At 46.6% G+C, this 19,658-nt stretch overlaps 1 protein-coding gene across 12 annotated transcripts in view; it reads right to left on the bottom strand.

Annotated features, from left to right (window-relative positions):
* The window catches only part of TANC2 (tetratricopeptide repeat, ankyrin repeat and coiled-coil containing 2), a 148,889-nt gene that overhangs the window by 32,249 nt on the left and 96,982 nt on the right, over nt 1–19,658 (bottom strand). For all 12 annotated transcript variants that reach the window (XM_064733703.1, XM_064733709.1, XM_064733708.1 and 9 more), the window contains 4 exons: nt 17,262–17,395; nt 10,123–10,354; nt 7,152–7,318; nt 5,130–5,737 (listed from right to left, as the gene is read on the bottom strand). In XM_064733703.1, coding sequence (XP_064589773.1) covers nt 5,130–5,737; nt 7,152–7,318; nt 10,123–10,354; nt 17,262–17,395 — 1,141 coding nt within the window. The remainder of the gene's footprint in view (nt 1–5,129; nt 5,738–7,151; nt 7,319–10,122; nt 10,355–17,261; nt 17,396–19,658) is intronic.

Here is a 19,658-nt window from a genome sequence, read left to right as displayed (position 1 = left end):
AAATTGCTCCCTGTGGGATTGCTGAGGTCCTTGCACAGGTTTCCCTGTGGCTGTCCCATCCCTGGAAGTGTCCCAGGCCAGGCTGGATGGGGTTGGCACCATCCTGGTGTAGTGGAAAGTGTCCCAGCCCATGGCAGGGGTGGAACTGGATGGGCCTTGAAGTCCTTTCAACACAAATCCCTCCATGATTCTCTGACTAGAGTGAATATTTAGAGATGCTGGAGATGTGGAATTTGCATATGGTAAGTTTCCTTCACTCACTTTCTTGAATTATTACCATTCTTTTACATTTCAAAATTACTGGGTTCCAAGTCATGCAATCAAAAAATATTTTTTGGAAGACATATGGGATGCCTAAAAGTTGTGTTCTCAGAGTCAGCACTCCATTCTTGGTGAACAGATTGGGTTTGCCTCTCCAATTTACTGGATGGACTCATCTCTGTGATTCACAAACATGGCCCTCAATAAACAGGCTTGAGGGGTAAATTAAAAGAGTGAGAAATGTTGTGTTCTCCTTCCCTTTGAATGGGTGCAGAGGAAGTTCTGCTCCAAACGACAGCTCAGCCACCACTTCTGCCAAAATCAGAGCTGTGGCAATGATGAACAAGCAGACCTGCATTAATTGCACCAACTGAGCACAGGCCTTGCACAGGTGCAGATGAGCAGACAGCAGGCTGGGCAAGGAAATAACCTGACCTCAGGTATTTGGGGGGCACGTGGCATCCAGCCCTTGGCTGGGGATGGCAGAACAAGTGACAGCATGTCCCCTGTGGCTGTGCTGATGTGGGGAGTGCTGCCTGTACCTGGGGGCACTCAGAGAGCCCACTGTGAGCCACAACACGGCAGAGCTGCAAAACTGGCACTCTGGAACAATGCAAAAGACATTAAGAGGGGTAATTCCAAGTGTAAAGCAGTGCTGAATGATGACAGCAGCCCCTTTCCAATCTGGAAAACCTCCTTATTCCATCACAAGGTACTAGTGGGCACTGCATTATTTTTAATTTTCTGCCTAATATATAAGGAATTCAAACAAATTCTAAACCCATTATTCTGCTTCACCTTGAATTCAAACAATGCCTCTGCTTTGCTGAGTAAAATCCATCCCTCATGGATGTGGAGAAAACAATTAAGACCTACACTGGGTTTTGGTGAGCACTTGATCATTTCAGCTAGCAATCAATCTGAGTGTGTTTTAAGAGCTTTTGAGAGTCTTGTAATAAAAAAGAGAAAGAAAATCAATTAATCCATGCACCATAATGCCCAAGTGATGCCATATGGAGGACTGATCTGGGGGTAATTTTTAAGAAGCTAAGACATGTAATGCAAGAACCAACTCCCCATTTAAAGCTGTTTGTTTATTCCTGAATTGCTAGAAATATCACTTTCACCAACTTCTTTTCTCTCCCAACTTTCTAAATGAATTATCTTTACACTGAGGACTGTTATTTGTCAATCAGATTCAGCATTCCATCAAAATAAAACAAAACCCCCAATTTTGCTCCAAAGCCTTCACTCTATCATTTTGCTGGGTAATACATAAAAACATTAATTTCGTGCGGGAGAAGTCTCCACTTGCAATGCGATCCCAAGAGAGAAAAAGGAAAATGTAAAATACCTACAGAGCATTGTACTGAAAGACAGCTCTGGCAGAAACCATGGCAACTGGGGTGTTAGATGAGAGCTGTTTCCTTCTGCCTGGGTTGCTGCTGCATGTTTATCCATGCAGTGTATCTTCAGTCGGGGTCTGACAAACAGATTTGGTTGATGGATGTCAAGGAGGAGGGAAGAGGTGAGGAAATGGCCTTGCTGTGGGTTCAGAAAATGCTTATCCTTCAAAACCCAGTGCCCTAGGAACAGCAAAGCTGCACCAAAATGCTTCATTTTGCTGAGGGCCCATGGATGCTGGGACACCCTCAAGCAGCACAAACCTCTTCCCTCAGCCACCACCACCAGCACTGGTGGTCCAATGCCACCCTGAGACAAAAAGCCCAAACTGGGATACTCATACAGCAACAGCACTGAGAGTATCTTTATCCCACTCAGCTTTCCTGAACAAGGGTAGAAAATCTGTGAATCTGCTTCAAAACCTTGTGTGAGGGGTAGAGGAGCAGCCTGGAAAGATTCACTTCATCCAGCCTTGTCAGAACTGGAAACATCGTCCTGAGATTCCTCATAACTCAGCTGGAGGAGATGCTTCCCAGGCACTCCTCATCTGACCCACTGCAGCCTTGTAGCTCAGGATGGAATTAATCACTCTAATTTCTCTCCTCAGACTATAAAGCAAGTCTAGACAAGTAACTCAGATGTTTACACTTAAACCTGGATAAAGTAATTTCACTTCTGGGGTCCATATCTGACTACAGCTCTCTTACTGCCTTGCCAGGGAAAATCACTTCATTTCTGTCTTGCTCACAGCCCTTTCAGCAGCAGCAAAGGGATAAAACATTTATTAGTGTTGTAAAAACATGGAAAATAATTGCATAGACATTTCTGATTAAGTCTGGGCAGAAAAAAAGCACTGCATTAGAGCAGAATTTAGGTTTAGAAATACAAGTGTAGGAGGAACGTGTAGTAAGAACTACTTTCTCCAAGCACCAGTCACAAAGGATTGGGTCTTTCCCTAAAATGTTTTATGCTATTTGTCAAGGAAGCCACTTGTGCAAGCACATCAAGTGGTTGATGTGCTGGCCTGACAGGCTGGGGAGGTCGTTTCTGCAATGCTGGTTAAGTGCTCTGACAAATGCCTCACTGGAGCCCTGTGTTAAAAAATGGAGGGGTTCCTCTCTGGGGAGAGCAGCAGTGAGATTGCTCCCCTTCAGAGCCAATTAGCCTTTGCTTTGGACACCAAACACACGATGAGGGTTCAGAGAGGAGGGTCAGCATCTCAACAGGCTGACCAGAACCACAGAGGGTGGAGATCTGCTGTTTTTCTTAAAAGCATAGAAAAATGTGATAATTCCTGGACACGGTGTTCCTGCTCTCCCCTCCCCTCTTTTCCAGGCTTCTGAGAACATGAGAACTCGCTCTCACTAATGAAATCAGGGAAATTAGCCCAGCTGCAGTGCTGGGATATGAGTGGACACGAGGCCCATTATCCCAATTTCCTTCATAATGGTCTCACACCTGGACACACTGTCAGGGTCAGTCAATTAAAGGCAGCTTCACAAACCCACATTTCACTTCAAAGCTCCTCTTGCAGGGAAAAATATCAGCCTCAGCAACCTTATTCTTCACCTACTGTCACCGTACTGACAGCGTAGGGTCAAACTGCTTCATGTATGACAACCCTGAGGACTGCTCTGTGCAGTTGTCCTGTCTTCTCAATGCCCAAGGGAGCAGAAATAAATCCATCTGGCTGTGAACAAACCAGATGCAGACAAATTTTCACAGGCTACTGCTGTGAGCTCTGTCAGTGGCCAGTTCTGCTTCTCTTCCAAGAAATAAAATGGAAAATCATGACTTAGCTTAATTGCTGCTCAGGGTTTCCCATGCTCTGAGATCAGTATCAGCTGGACAGGAGGATTTTGTGGAGTGTTGTAGCTCAGGGATCCCTCTCTATTAATCTCTGGATTGTATGTGGTTTCATTAATTACCATCAGAGCACAATGTAATTAGTGCACATTATAAATCAGAGACATATATTAGTTCTCCAGTATGTATGGGCTCATGCCCGTGGTAGAGAGAGTCTGTTGATGCATTGGAATTTCTTTTTGCCTGTGGGAAGGAGCTAAGCCAGGTCAGCTCTGTGGGGATAGCACAGAGCATCAGTGGTCCCCATAAAGTCACCTTTAACTTCCTCACATTGATGGCACATATGAGATGGAAAGTGATATCTGAAAATCTCTTGAGGGCAGCACAATGTGTTTGTGATGCTCGGGAAAGGCAGCAACAAACCCAAATGTTGGGCCAAAATCTTTCTGGTGACCTGTTGAGTGAACACGATCTAATTTGTGCCTTCATGCTGATTACACACTTTGTTTCAGTGCAAAAACATCTAAAATGCAGCGCATCTGAATTTCCTTCTGAATCTGGTGCTCTAAGAGTGAAATTTCCCACCACTGTGAGGATGAAGAGAATTTCTGGACCCTCAGTCCCAGGTTACTCAGCCACAGGCACTGCCACCACCCACAGCACCCAATAATACATCCCTCACCACCAGGGAACCATCCTGCACCTAGATTCTATTTCCATGGTACTGATGGAAAGCAGTGATTAGGAAAGCAGTGATTAGGAAAGCAGTGATTTTTCTGAGCTGCTCTTGTTAGGGATCATTCTGGCAGGTGCTGTGTGATCAGTGATAATTGCCAGGAGTAATTATCCCCTGTCCCCTCACCCAGCTCACAGCAAGCTCTCTTGCAGCCAGGCCACACAAAACCAGTAGCACCAGGTGGGAGTGACTGGGATGGAGGAAGCTCCATGATTCTAATTTTAAATGGGCAGAAAAATGGAGCAAAACTTATGAGGGTAAATGATGAGAATTACAGTCAGATGGCGTGTTTCCACTTGTCACTAGAAACAAAAGTCATGTTGTTGATAAAGATCATTGGGCTTAGAGAATATAAATCTAACTGTGATTAAATTCTGTTCCCTGTGAGCTAAGCCAGGAACTCAGCTGCTGTCAGAACAGAGATTACAGATGCATTTACAGTGCAAAACCACTACAGAACAATTCTGCCCTTTATTTTGTTTTCAAAAAAACCTATAGTAGAACTACGAGGAGCACAACTAAAAAAGATGTATCCACACTACTCATCTGTCCACTTCTTATCTTCTACTTCCTGTGCTTTTGATACCTTTGGAGAAAGGGATGATGATGCCCCTTCTCCAGGACTGAGCTGGCAGAGCAACCTGCCCCTGCTGATAACTGAGCTAGGCAGCCTGGGGCCTTCTGAGGCACAGCTCATCTCATTCTAAAGATGAATGCTAGGTTTGCCAAGTCAGGTGTGTGCCCAGGGGTGCTTGTTTCTTTCCATGAACAACATAAAGACCTCAGGTGATCAGGACAGAACACAGAGCAAACTGTGTACAGAATAACCGCAGCCATGTGCAACTTCATAAAATAAGATGATTCAGGTAACAGTGTAGAGTAACACATCTGTAAGCTCTGGTTTCTCAGAGCACTTGCTTACCTTGGATCACAAAGAAACTTGGTTTTTTCACCTTCTTCTCTCCAAATAAGCCATTCTCGGAAAGAGGGATGAACAAACATTCGCGTCATGTCTCTACGTTTGATAAGAAACATAGAAAGGTTCTCCATCCTCTGCTGAAAGTCCTCCCACTCCAAAGTGCCCTCAATGTTACCTGCATTAATGGCCTGAAAAATATGTTCATCTGTTAATGGGTGCAGAGAAGCCACTGCTACGTTCAAGAGAGGCATGACCCGATCAAAGGAAGACTGTGTTGGGAACTTCATATTGCACTGCAACAGGTACACTTCGGACAGGGACACTGGCACCACTTTGTAGCTGGAGCTTTTTAGAACTAGGTATCCTTTCTCTATGAGATCAAAAGTAAGTTTCAGGTACAGGTAGGAGCCTTGGCTCAAGGTCTTGAGGTGAGAACTGAGTTTGCCAAACGTAGTGTTGTCCATTTTGCCGTTGAGCGAGATGTTGTTCTGGATCTCCGAGCTGCTGTGGATCCGGTGAAGGATGTATGCCTGCAGGTCCTGGTCGATGGCTTCATTCTCCTCCAGTCTATCCAAAAATATTCTGTGGAAGGGCAACAGCTTAATTATTTCCTACAAAGAAAGAAAGAAAGAAAAAAAGATACTCATGCCTGCAGTGTTTACTATTCATTAAGTAGACTTAGTTTTGATTACAACAGCACCTCTGAGAGTCCTTTAAGATCTTCCATCAGGGCAAGAACACAAACAGCAGTTTGTGCCCTCGGGGCCTCACACTCCCATCTATAATCAAGCAGGTTGTGTGACACATGACTGATATAAAAGCAAGGGACACTTTCTAACAGTACATCCATGAAAAGGGTTGATAAATTCACACAGAGCAGCGCCCTTGTCATTCCCATCCCTCCCAACCACAGATTGATCTCCCATCCCTTCTGCTGTCCAGGACATCCAGATGACAGATCTGAGGCCACAAGAAACTTGCTGAAGCTGAGACCTCCCTGGAAGCATCCTTCTGCATTCTACATCCACAAATGCACAGAAACATCAGGACAGACAATAGTGAGTATTGTCCAGTGCAAAGCAACTGTGTCTGTCTGCTGCAGGACACTGTGCTCAGGGAATGCTCATCTGCTGAACCCCCTGGTTCAACACAAACCAAAGATCACCAAAGGCCTCTCCACAGAAATGCCTGCCTCACGTGCTCTCAGTCACTGTGAGGAGAGGAGAAGTGATGCAACAGATCTGTACAAGGCCAACTCCAGGAAAGCCAGAAGCCCTCCAACAAAACAGAGAGGGAGAGCGCAGTGCGAACTCAAGTGGCAGCGAAGACTTCACGGATGCAAAAACCCTAATTAAATGAGGAATTCAAGTCACTGGGATCCAATTTGTTTACAATTACAAAAAGATTTATTCCAAATGATATTTAATTTACTCCATTACTGAGCGAAAAGTGGACCCCAGCACTCAACAGCAAATAGTCTGTGCTCTCCTGGGTCTTGGGGAGCAGCTGCCATTCCCAGGGACAATGACTATGTGGGGGCTGGCTGCCCTGGTGGGGCTGGAACCACTCAGCTCCCTGCTGACCTGCCCACAACAATCTTGAGCTGAGCAGCATCTTGGCCTAATCAGGCTGAAATCATCATGCTCTGGGTCACACTGGAAGGAATGAAATCCAAATTCCTTTGCCCTTCCACATGGAGCCATTAGGAAGGCAGGGCCTGGTGTCTGGCAGCCTTCCTAATGGCTCCATGAGTCAGGCCCTACTGGCATGTGAACAGTCTCAGAAAATGATCCGAGCTATTTGCTGATGAACATTTATTTACATGAATAAGCTATGATGGATTAGATCCTTCCAAAGCTGTAGAGTGAGCCTAAGGACAGGGATGTAAATCCAAGAATAAAAAAGCCAAAAGGATAACCTGAAATAAAGGTTTTGAGCAAATCCAGAACATCCAATAAGATCTTCTTTACCAAAGTCCCATCATGACAATGACACAGTTTATCCCTGTTTTGGGTCTCAACATACCTGTAGACTTGTCCTGACTGTCACAACCAGCTTCAGCCAGGAAGGGAATTTTCCAATCATTTTGCTCAGGAACGATACTATGGTGTCTCCATAATCTGGCTTGTGAAATTCAGCCTCATTTAAACCATCAATTAATATAATGAAATCTTCATCAGGGATCTTCCTCTCTGAGAGAAAGAGAAAAAGCATTTATTGGATAGGCTATAGAAACACAACCATAATGTACTGCAACGTCACTACAGAGTTTTAAACCATGAGCAGATATTGCCAAAGAAGAAAACACCTACAACAGCAGCACCTTTTTAATGATACATTAATTGCACATTGACCTTTACAGATCATCTCATTCCACCCTCCAGCTGGGGACAGGGACACCCTGTTGCTGTTCCAGCCTGGCCTTGAAAATACTACAAGAAGTAAATCATGGACTGTTTAAACAGGATTTTTTTTGCTGCTGGAGAATACAGTAACCCAGGTGATGCTGACAACGCAGTCATTTTTTCTATGTCAGACACTGAGAGCTGAGTATGGCTTTACAACTAATGGTAGAGATACCTTTGGACTTGTATCTTAAGCTCAAGGGGTATCTTCTTGATGGTAAATTTGTCTAATAAGACTCAAAACCAGGTGTAAAATGTGAAATCTGAGTCTATTGGTGGCATATGCTATTCACATGTACTACAGGTCAGAATTTAGGGCAGATGGGGGTCAACCTCCTTGACAAGAAAAATAAGAATCCTCCAAAACACTCTGAAATCGAGAGCAGAAACATCTCCCATGGAGCCACTGTAATAACCAAGAATTATTTTCCTCTTGAGCAGCAGTTCCTAAATGTATCTTTTTTCTTTTCCTTTTTGCCAAGAGTGATGACAGGAAAAAGCAACCATGCTCCTTCCACAGTGACATTTCCCCATGCCAGGAAAACCAGCCACTGCCATGCTGTGCTGGCTCTACATATGCTTTGTGCCTGGTGGAACAGGGCAGGCTGGACCCAGCTGCTGCTGCTCAGAGCTTGGACACAGCTTTGAAGAGCTGATTTGAACATCAGGGCTTTGAATCTGCCAGAAGCTGCATCTCCTTCATGTTGGATCTTACACTGTAGTGTGTAGGGTGGTAACAAAATTAACTGAACTATTTTTGCAGCCAAGATGCAGCACAGGCACAGCGATAAACATGATTCTGCAGGACAACAGTCTTGAACTCTGCAATGCTCTGACAGTTTTCATGGCAACGAGCAAAGATCTTATATTTAGTGACTGTCACAATGAATTACTTATAACTTGCAGAGGGGAGAAAGAAAAGAAGACAAAATCAATGCTGTATTAGAAAAAGCTCTGTTATCAGAATAAGGCTTGTCACCAGCTCCCCCAGAAGCTTTACACATGGTGTCTATGGACTTTTTGATACCAGTCCTTTGGTGAAAGCTTCAGATTCTCCAAAACCCACTAAATAGTGACAGGGAAAGGGAAAAAAAAGTCACCCCTACACAAATAAATTAGAACTTTTTCCTGTTAGCAGTGCTGTGAATGGAACTGGCTGCTTGTTTTCACCTTGAGAACTGCAAGGACAGGTTTGGGAAGTGAAAGAAGCATGAAAAGGGAAGGCCAAATGGGATACTGGGAAAAAATTCCTTCCTGTGAGGGTGGGGAGGCCCTGGCACAGGTGCCCAGAGAAGCTGTGGCTGCCTCTGGGTCCTTGGAAGTGCCCAAGGCCAGGCTGGATGGGGCTGGGAGCAGCCTGGGACAGTGGAAGGTGTCCCTGCCCATGGCTGGGGGTGGAGTGGGATGAGCTTTAAGGTCCCTTCCAACCCAAACCACTCCATGATTCTCAGTCTTCCCAGCTTCACCAGCTCCCACCTCTTCCCTTCAGCTCCAGAAGCAATGCCGACAGATCAATCCAAACACCCATAACCCAATTTAGCATCATTTTAAAAACTCTTATAAAAACAGGCTCACGGGAGGCTGGGACACTGTCGCAGAATGAGACCTTTGCCGGGGTCGAGCCATTTGTCGGTGAGGGGAGACTCAGACACTCAATATGAGTGATAAGCAAATTCCGTTTATTGAAGAGAGCATCAGACACTTATACAGTAAATAATAAGCTTATGAATATTCTGTAAGCTAAGCAATCTATTGGTTAAACTATACTATCAACTCTTCCTCATTCCTTAGGGGTTACATCTCTCTTTTCTCATCTCTCTTTCACTGTTTGTTATCCTACCACAGCTAGGCCCAAGGACACTGCTATCTATGCAGGTGCAGGACTTGGAATTAGCCATGTTGTACTTTTCCATTTTCTAGCAGCTAAATTCCCAACACAACACTGTCGGATCTCAAGATCTCAGTCCTGGGATGCCGGGCCCCCGAGACCACCCTTGGGGGGCCCGGGAGCCCTGGAATGTTGCCAGAAGTGTCTGGTGGCAGGACTTTGACCCTACACGGGAGACGACACCTTTATGAAGATAAGAGGGCCTCACCGGGGTGAAGGGTGAAAAGATTAGCTAATTAGAGGGTGAGAAACAGGGTTTAGGATTTATGTACAGGGGGGTTTAGAGGAGTAAGATGGAGGAATTGGGGTGTGTCCTGCCCTCCTTCTTCTTCCTCCTCTCCTCCATCTTCTTTGGCCACGGTGGCACCTTTGGATTGGTTATTACTGAGAGTACACCGAGTTATAAGAATAGATGGTATTGGGGAAAAATGATAAATATTGTATACGTAACAAAGGGTATAAAGATACGTGGCTGCCCGGGAGGGCAGACAGTGTGCCCATGGCTGACTGCTGAGCAGATCTTTGTTCGGCTGAAAGAACATCTTTTAGATAAACAATTAATAAACATAAAAACCGAAAGAAGAACTGAAGCCTCTTCTCGTCCTTCGATACGCGGGCTGCCCCAAGGCCACCCCGGGCCTTTTCAGGCCCCTCAAACAGCCGAGATAAACCGGACACAACACGAGACAAGGAGCAGCAGTACCTTTGTGCAGGCTCTCCAGGGGCTCCAGGACGCCCCTGCGGAAGGAGGCCATGGGGTCCTGCACGCAGGAGCGGAGGCTGAGCAGGCTCTGCAGGTGCGGCTCGCGCAGCAGCTGCTCCCGGTAGGCCACGAACTGCGGCGAGCGGCACAGCAGCGCGGCCACGTTGTGCACAAACTCGGGCACCAGGCAGGTGTAGGCGTTGTCAGCCTGGCAGTAGTGGTAAGCTACGACCTAGCAAAGAGAGAAGAATGAAAAATCCCGCGTCTTCGTCAGAGCCACGCTGGGGACAAGCTGGAAAAGCAGCGGTTTTTGCTCTCGTGAGTTTGAGCTGGTCTGACAGGTGAAGTCTTTAAGAGCAATGAGTGTTAACTACCTATGACAAGAATCCAGACAAATCAGTTGGTAAAAACAGGCACTGATCCTGAAAAATGACTGGACCTCCCACTTGATGAATAAATGAAATTAAGCCGTAGCTGCTTGCAGAGACAGACAGTGACAGCGGCTGACATCTCTGAAGTGCTGTGCTGAGCTTATTCTGTGCTGAGTTCTGTTTAAGAACTAGGTGCCAATAAAAACTTGTGATTGTTTTCTTGAACTTATTCTCTCTTTGCTTTGTTTTCACATGTCAAGCTCTGTGGAAATGGACAGACAGCACTCCCTGAGTCCATCACAGTGAGGCAACACCGCGGGCACAGATTCCCCTGAGGCGGGGGCGATGGCAGCTCACTGTGCTTTACTCATTGTGATCCCACACTTCATTAAAAAAATTAATTCAATTTAAAAAAAAAAGAAAAAAAAAGTTATCCTTTTCCCAGCTTTCCTCTGACTTTTCCAGCTCAGCAAACCCTGCTAGAACCCTGCTACATTCTGCCCACTTATTAAAACAAGCAAAAAACCAGTGATATCTTCTCAGGCCATGCTGCCAACTCTGTTGTTTTCTTTTGCAATATAAAAAAAGGTCCTCAAAAATCTGTGTCTGTTTGTGAATCCCCTGGGAAGCTGCTCTGGCACCACTCCAGCCCAGCTTCTCCTGCTCCCTCGCTGCCTCCAGCCTCAGGCACTGCCTGCCCATTTGGAATGAGCCTCTGCCAGGGCACAAAGCTTTTCTCCAGCTCCCATTCTGGACTGGGTTTTCTTTTCAAATATCACTGAGTATCCAAAAATATCGCAGCAAGGCAGGTGGGAGCAGTTCTGTACCAAAACCGCCACTGCCCTGGAGCACCGTAGCACAGAATGTTGCAAAATAAATTGCATTTTTGAACTTGGGAAGGACAATATAGCTGAGAACACTGTGAAAAGGAAAAGCTCCTCTGGAGCTCAGGGCAGCTGGGATGAAATGTGCCCATGGCTTTGGACATGATGAAGGTTTTCTGTCTCTCCACCTGCAAAACCTGTCCCTTGGATTGCAGGAGGCTCCAGGGTGGCCAGGGCAGAGAAGGAGGGTACCAAGGAATGAACACATCAGGCTGTGGGGTCCTCACCCACTGCTGGTTCAGCACTGGCTTTTGATTTTCAATATGAAATTACCCATGGGATATAATGCAGTAATTTCCTTTCCCAGTCAAAACGAGGTGTGACACACGCAGCGATGAGAAAGCTGGGCTGTTATTTCAAGCATCAAGCTCTAATACATGTATTTAAGTTTTAATGGATACCTCCAAATTCCTTACAGAATTTTTCCTACCAGACAGTTAAAATATAATGAATTCCCTTAGAGAACAGCACTGTGTTAAGTAATTACAGAGGTAATGATTTCTTTTCATCAATCCTATTTATTTGGGGATTATAACTTGTGCATTCAAGTTGCCATTCCTTGATATCAGGTTCCACTAACAGAAATTACTCTGATTTCCTATGCAATTTGTGTGTAGACACAAAAAGAATCTCTTTTAATGAAAGGCCAATAAATTTCTTCCAGGAATCTGAAGAGTCATGTCATGGAAAAAGGGTCACCCATAATCATCATCACCATCATATTTTGGGACACACGTGCAATTACAACCCAATTAATTTCAGTCACTTCTCATGCATTACAGCTGGACTTGATGACCTTAAGAGGTCTTTTCAAACCTTAGCATTCTGTGATTCTCTGTGCTTGATTTATGGGTGTATCAACTAAGCCTTATAACCACTAGGATAAACATAATGCTTAATGGGTGGATCTGAAGCTAAAGCAGTAAGCAAAGGAAGATTCTGGGAAGCCAACCAAATCAAAGGCAGAATGACGTTCTTAGAAAATGCAACCTGAGCCAGAATTTCATCTTGATGTTATTTATTCTCTGTGACATTTTCTCTGAAATCACAGAGAGGCTGCCAAAAGCCAGCGCTGTGAGTGGAGCCTGGTGCTGGAGATGGGGCTGAGAATCAGGCTCCTCACTTACATGGAGCTGGGTGGGAAGCAGTTTTCTCACACTGTAAAACTTTTCAAGGTTCCCAGTCCTGTTCCACCCTTGGGAATGAGACCAGGTGAATGTGAGAAGTGCAAGAGCCTCCAGGATGGCAAGGGGCTGGCGTGGACGGGACTCACCCCAAACAGGTTCAAACAAGGCAGAATGACGTTTTTAGAAAATGCAACCTGAGCCAGAATTTGCCATCACACCTCCTCTGTGGTTTGTCTTGGCTTCCTTTTGGAAGTGTGCTGTGCAAGAGCAGCCAATCCCCCTTGGACCAACCTCCCAGACCCCTGAGCTCACAGCAACACCCCACTCTTAAAGAGCTTCAGCATTGTATTTTAACCTTCAACAAGGTTTTTTTTTTTTTTTGACCCATACAAAACAGCTTCAAATAAATGCAGCGTAGCACTTTGACCTGCCAACTATGCCACATGCCAGGCACAATGCTGGCTGGGAAAATGGAAATGCCCATTAGCACTGCATGTGACTGTGACCCAGTACGTGGCACGTGTGACCCAGTTTATTGGGAATGTTCATTACCTTTACATAGCTGAGCATGCTGGTAAATGCTTTCTGAAACTCATTGGTGGCCCAGGGCATCAAGGCTCAGCAGCAATGAATCCCTTCACCTCTGTGCAGGGTAGGAGCACTCTGTTTTTATATGCCTGCAGCAATGTTAGTGATGCTTTGGATATGGCTGGGAGGATGGGGAGCAGAGCCTCTGGAGCCACCAGCTGTGCTCAGCATCAGAAAAATGAACTAATGCAATGGATGTGCAGCTCCTCCACCAGCTGCTCTGCACGGGGTACAACCCATTAGTGTAGCTGAGCTGGGTTTCAGGGCCATTTGTTAAAGTGCTGCTACCACACAGCATCCAGAAACCCAAAGAATAAAGCTGCTCAATGGGTTAGTTAAAACTGGGTAGCCAGTCCATTAAAAATCCTCTGTGAGTAAAGGATAAACCTTCAGGGAAAAGGAAAGGTCAGCATGGCAGGACCAAGTCGAGCTCCTGCTTGCCAGTCAGCAGTTACTTAGTTCTAAAATTAATGATTTGTTCATCTCTGACATTAAGAGCTAAATGCAAACTTTGCCCCCAAGAATTCACTGTATAAAAACCAGGCATAAAAGTACAACCCTGAGTAATCCAGAGGAGGAAAAGCAACTGTTTGCTCACCTTTCATTTCTGTCATCACAGATACACAACTTCTGAATATTGGGATAAGTGACATTTTCAGAGGGAAGGGGAGTGGGTGAGAGGACAACGAGCTTCCCACCAGCATTCTGGAGCCTGTACCAGCCATTACCTAAGACTGTTTGTATATTATTAATCTGCTTTTGTAATGATCTGCATTTCTCCAGCACAGGGACCTCAGCCCAATCTGAGAACATTCTGCTCTGCTCAGTGCAGGCAGAGGTGGAACATCTGCACACAGCTTTCTCCAGCTCCTCACATATGGTTCATCCAGCTCCTAAAATAACCCTGACAATTGTGGCTGTCCATCACTGTCAACACTTTCTTCTGTGCTTCAGTTCTGACTTCAGTGTAAACACAACTATAAAACACACACATCCAAGAAACACTTTTCCATCCAGACAGACCAAAGGACCTTAAAACCCTTCCTAAAGAGTCTGCAGCCAAGGTACAACAACCTATTTTTACATTAATTTTGGCTGCAAGGATTGTTTTTAGCTCTTTCTCCAGTGATCAGAGACGCAAAAAAATCTTCAGTGAGCAATCTATGCCGTGGATGTGACACAGTGTTTGAAAGAGCCATATTCTTTACCTTTCCAAGAGGAAACAAGCTAAACCAGCATCCATTTATCAATTACATACCCAGCAGGATGACTTAAGCACTCAGGGGAAGTGATAGATGAGGTATTTTAAGCAGAGATAGCACACTTTACTGCCCTTTCTGGTAGTCTGCAGAGCTTCAGATTTGCAAGGAATACAATGACTAATGCAGCCTGAACAAAACCAGACCTGGGCATTGCATTCCTTTCAAGAACTCCGTGTGGAAGAGGAGAGTATCAAACCTTAGTATTTATTTATGCTGCACACGCTACCTGCCTGGCTATCTGAGTGCAGCAGGAAAGCAGACAGGACAAGACAGTATCTGGCACAAAAAGCCAAACAAAACACGTCCTGGTAATAACTTCAAACAGAGACTTTTCTTGCTGTTTTCCTCTCTGAAGTGGGAGCAGGTGACAGGAAAGCATTACCTGCTCCCATCCTCCCAAAAGGTGGAGAAGAGCAAGAGCAAACTCCTTGGATTTCAAAGCAATAGAATGGCACCTTCCCATCTCCACAGAATTAGGGTTAAATCTCAGTAATACAATAAAATTCAAGCTGTAAATCTTATGTAGATAAGTGACACTGTTCCATATGTTCCACACAAACCATTCCTGCCAAAAACAGCCAGTAACTTGTATACTGTTCCAAAGGCTATGGTCTACTTTGGAGAATTTTCCAAAAAATTCCCAAGTGCACACACAGCATTAACACTCAGCTTGTGCCTTCCCCAAGTACAGTACCTGCCCTTTTCAAACAAAACACTGCTCTAACACTGGGCAATTTTGTTCTCAGTGCTGCAGAAAAAACACAATTATTTCAATAATTGTGTCATATCCTAACATTTGCAATGAGAAAGTAGGCTGTGAAAGACAAACCCTCAGAGTAACAGGGAAGTGCATTTGATCTAGAGGGAGTTTCATTTTAGAGAAATAACTTTTCTGGGTACTAAAACCTCTTCCAGAAGTCTCTCTCCCTCGAGGTTCCCCAAGTGAGCACTTGAACGCAGGCATTTTTCTAAGTGACGTCAAGAGGGAGAAGTTCCAAGGAGTGGCTTGAGAAATTCCAAGGACTAAAGCTGCCCATTTCCCCAGGAGCCCCCAGCCCCAGGTAGGGCAGTGCCGTACCTCTGAGGCCAATCTCTGCATGGCCCTTTCCCCAAGGAGCCCCTAGAGCATTTCCCCAGGAGCCCCCAGTCCCAGCAGGCAGTGCCATACCTGTGAGGCCAATCTCTGCATGGCCCTTTCCCCAGGAGCCCCCAGCCCTGAGCAGGAAGCCAATCTCATCATGGCCCATTTCCCCAGGAGCCCCCAGCCCCAGCAGGCAGTGCCATACATGTGAGGCCAATCTCTCCACAGCTCTACTCCCCAGAGCCCCCAGCCCCAAACAGATGCTGTACCTGTGAAGCCAATCTCCTCATGGCCCTTTTCCCCAGGAGCCCCAAGCAGGTGCCATACCTGTGAGGCCAATCTCCTCATGGCCCTTTTCCCCAGAGCCCCCAGCCCCAAGCAGGTGCCATACCTGTGAGGCCAATCTCCTCACGGCCCTTTTCCCCAGGAGCCCCCAGGAGCCCCCAGCCCCAGCAGGCAGTGCCATACCTGTGAGGCCAATCTCCTCACGGCCCTTTTCCCCAGAACCCCCAGCCCCAGCAGGCAGTGCCATACCTGTGAGGCCAATCTCCCCATAGCTCTATTCCCTAGGAGCCCCCAGACCCAAATAGATGCCATACCTGTGAGGCCAATCTCCTCACGGCCCTTTTCCCAAGGAGCCCCCAGGAGCCCCCAGCCTCAAACAGATGCCATACCTGTGAGGCCAATCTCCTCACGGCCCTTTTCCCCAGGAGCCCCCAGCCCCAGCAGGTGCCATACCTGTGAGGCCAATCTCCTCATGGCCCTTTTCCCCAGGAGCCCCCAGCCCCAGCAGGCAGTGCCATACCTGTGAGGCCCATCTCCTCACGGCCCTTTTCCCCAGAACCCCCAGCCCCAAGCAGGTGCCATACCTGTGAGGCCAATCTCTCCATAGCTCTATTCCCCAGGAGCCCCAGGAGCCCCCAGCCCCAAGCAGGTGCCATACCTGTGAGGCCAATCTCCCCATAGCTCTATTCCCCAGAGCCCCCAGGAGCCCCAGCCCCAAGCAGGTGCCATACCTGTGAGGCCAATCTCTGCATGGCTTCCTTTTCCCCAGGAGCCCCCAGGAGCCCCCAGCCCCAAGCAGGTGCCATACCTGTGAGGCCAATCTCCCCATAGCTCTATTCCCCAGCAGCCCCCAGCCCCAAACAGATGCCATACCTGTGAGGCCAATCTCCTCACGGCCCTTTTCCCCAGCACCCCCAGCCCCAGCAGGCAGTGCCGTACCTGTGAGGCCAATCTCTGCATGGCTTCCCTTTTCCCCAGGAGCCCCCAGGAGCCCCCAGCCCCAAACAGATGCCATACCTGTGAGGCCAATCTCCTCACGGCCCTTTTCCCCAGGAGCCCCCAGCCCCAAACAGATGCCATACCTGTGAGGCCAATCTCCTCATGGCCCTTTTCCCCAGGAGCCCCCAGCCCCAGCAGGTGCCATACCTGTGAGGCCAATCTCCTCACAGCCCTTTTCCCCAGAGCCCCAGCCCCAAGCAGGTGCCATACCTGTGAGGCCAATCTCCTCATGGCCCTTTTCCCCAGGAGCCCCCAGCCTCAAGCATGCCATACCTGTGAGGCCAATCTCCTCATGGCCCTTTTCCCCAGGAGCCCCCAGCCCCAAACAGGTGCCGTACCTGTGAGGCCAATCTCCTCATGGCCCTTTTCCCCAGGAGCCCCCAGCCCCAAGCAGGTGCCATACCTGTGAGGCCAATCTCCTCATAGCCCTTTTCCCCAGGAGCCCCCAGGAGCCCCCAGCCCCAAGCAGGTGCCGTACCTGTGAGGCCAATCTCCTCATGGCCCTTTTCCCCAGAACCCCCAGCCCCAAACAGATGCCGTACCTGTGAGGCCAATCTCCTCATGGCCTCCTCCTGGCGCCGCCGCATCTCGGGCGTCCCCGGGCAGCTCCCGCTGGCGATGGATGCGTGGGCAGAGGGCGGCTGTGCCAAGGGCAGCTCCCGGTTGGCATCCACATCTGCCCAAGGAAAGAGGGTAGGACAAGCACTGACATTATTAAAAACTAGGCAGCTGCTGTTTTCTAGGTTAAAAATACTTCCCCCACAAATACTCTGGTTGGGAATTCAGGGATTTCCAGGCCAGAGGCTTCTAAAAAACTTCTTTTGGAAGCAGAAAATGACCACTAAGAAAAAGCCTTGAGTTTGTCTTATTCATCTTCCCCACTGTAATTTCATTGACTTCTAAATAATGACAATAATGGAGTGAACTGGGCCCTCTGGCAGGCTCTGCCTTCAGGTTTGGTGGATTTGAGTGCAGAGCTCTCCTGCTCTCCACTTCTGCCAGCAGACCTTCCCTTGTTATGAACAATCACTGGTTAATTTGGTTCCAAGTCCTTCTTCAGCACAGACAGCCAATTTTTCTGAATTACAGGCCTATTTTCTAACATAAATAAACGAGGAGCCCCAGCTAATACAGCCATCTGAAGCCCATTAATTTAATCAGGGGGAGAGGAGCAGGAGCAGCACAAGGACCTGGAAAAGGCTCGCAAGCAAATAATAAATTATGCTGGAATCATCTCTGGCAAGTTTAACTGTGTTCTAGTGCATTTTAGCTGCTTCTTTTGCCTGGTAAAGCAGAAATTGGCTTTACCAGCACATTGCTACAGAAGCTCATCCACCTGGCTTTTGTGGATAACATTCCCAAACTATTTTTATTTTCATTTCAAAGTACTCATACAGAGGGTTTTTGAATGGCACCATAACATGCAGCACTTGGTGATGTCTAATTATTGATTATTTTAAGAACAACACCACTCTGAAGTGCAGTCTGTGCTGGCAGAGGATTCTCCTGACTGGATTGCTGCAGTGCATCCCTGAGCTTGACTGGAAATAATCATGCAAACAATGACCCATTTAATGGCAAACAACAGAGGAGAACGACTGCTGCCTCCATAATTAAACCCTGAATGTGTTAGAATGAGGCACTTTCTTGATTCTAAGCATAACACCACTGTCACCTGTATTAATTTTCTGAGAGAGGAGTTAGAAGTATGAGGCTGCATTGAAGCCAGTTTAATTAGCTGATTGCACAACTGCCATAGCAGAGTCAGACCACCTGATCAGCACGTATTAATCAGCATAGATTTAATAAGCATAACAGATTTTTTTTTCAGCATGTGGAAAAAGAAATGACAAAGAAATTTATCACAAAATCAGAGATGAATCATAGAATATCCTGAATTGGAAGGGATCCACAAGGATCTTGCAGAATAATGATCTTCTATGGCTAGACTTGTGATCTCTTTAGGAAATCAAGCCTAATTAATTACTGATTCTGAAGGTTTCCATCCTAATAACTAACACTGAGGAATAATTTAGCTTTAAACTCCAGGGACACACCAGAGCAAACTAAAACAATGTGTTAGGTGGGACCAAGGACCTTCATCATCTGTGGACAAAGGGTGCAAGGCACCACCCCATGTGAGAAATCCAGTTTTTAGTCCAGAAGGAGTTTAGCACAGCCCTATCTTTAATGTCCCCCATCATCCTGAGGAAACTGGGGACACACACTCACAGCTGGTGCACTGCAGAGCTGCAGGTAAAATACAGAAACAGGCCCTGCCTTTCACTACACATTGTTTATTTAGCTCTGACAAGTGACACTGCTCAACATGCCAATCCCAGTGACATTTCTGCTCTTCTGATAGGGCAAGAGCACAGCATTTCCAGTAAACAGATTTAACTACAGCTTCACTGAGATACAGTGACCTACATCCTTAAAGATACCTTCAGGTACCTAACTCTGTATTTTTAGTCTTGTCTTACTCACTCACTGCAAGCTGAGTGATTTTAAAATGTTGTCATCTCTACCTGCAAACCTGCCAGTGTGCAGTGATGGGAATTGGATGGGACCAGAGGAGGCAGAGCAATCTTGGGTCCTGAGGGGCTTTTGACCTGCATGAAATATTTACACCATGGTTCAAGGAGATAAACAATCTGTATGGGAAGAAGAATGCATTGGCATGGATTTGTAATCATAGAATACTAACTGCCTGATCTGGCTGGAGATGTCATGAGCAGGGGGATTGGACTACGTGACCTTTAAAGGTCCCTTCAAACCCAAATCATTCTGTGATTTTATGATTCTAAAATTGGAGGCTTCCCAGCCAGAGAAAGTCTGTGATGTTTTTAAGCCAGACAAGTCAGAGACAGACTATTGTGACTCTTCAAAAAGCAGCTCTGGAACAGGAGCAGTATAAAAGCTGCCTGTATCAGTACCTA

Source organism: Zonotrichia leucophrys, chromosome 27 (genome assembly GCF_028769735.1).
Source record: "Zonotrichia leucophrys gambelii isolate GWCS_2022_RI chromosome 27, RI_Zleu_2.0, whole genome shotgun sequence".
Lineage (NCBI taxonomy): Eukaryota > Metazoa > Chordata > Aves > Passeriformes > Passerellidae > Zonotrichia > Zonotrichia leucophrys.
This window is presented reverse-complemented; position numbering and strand designations above follow the sequence as displayed.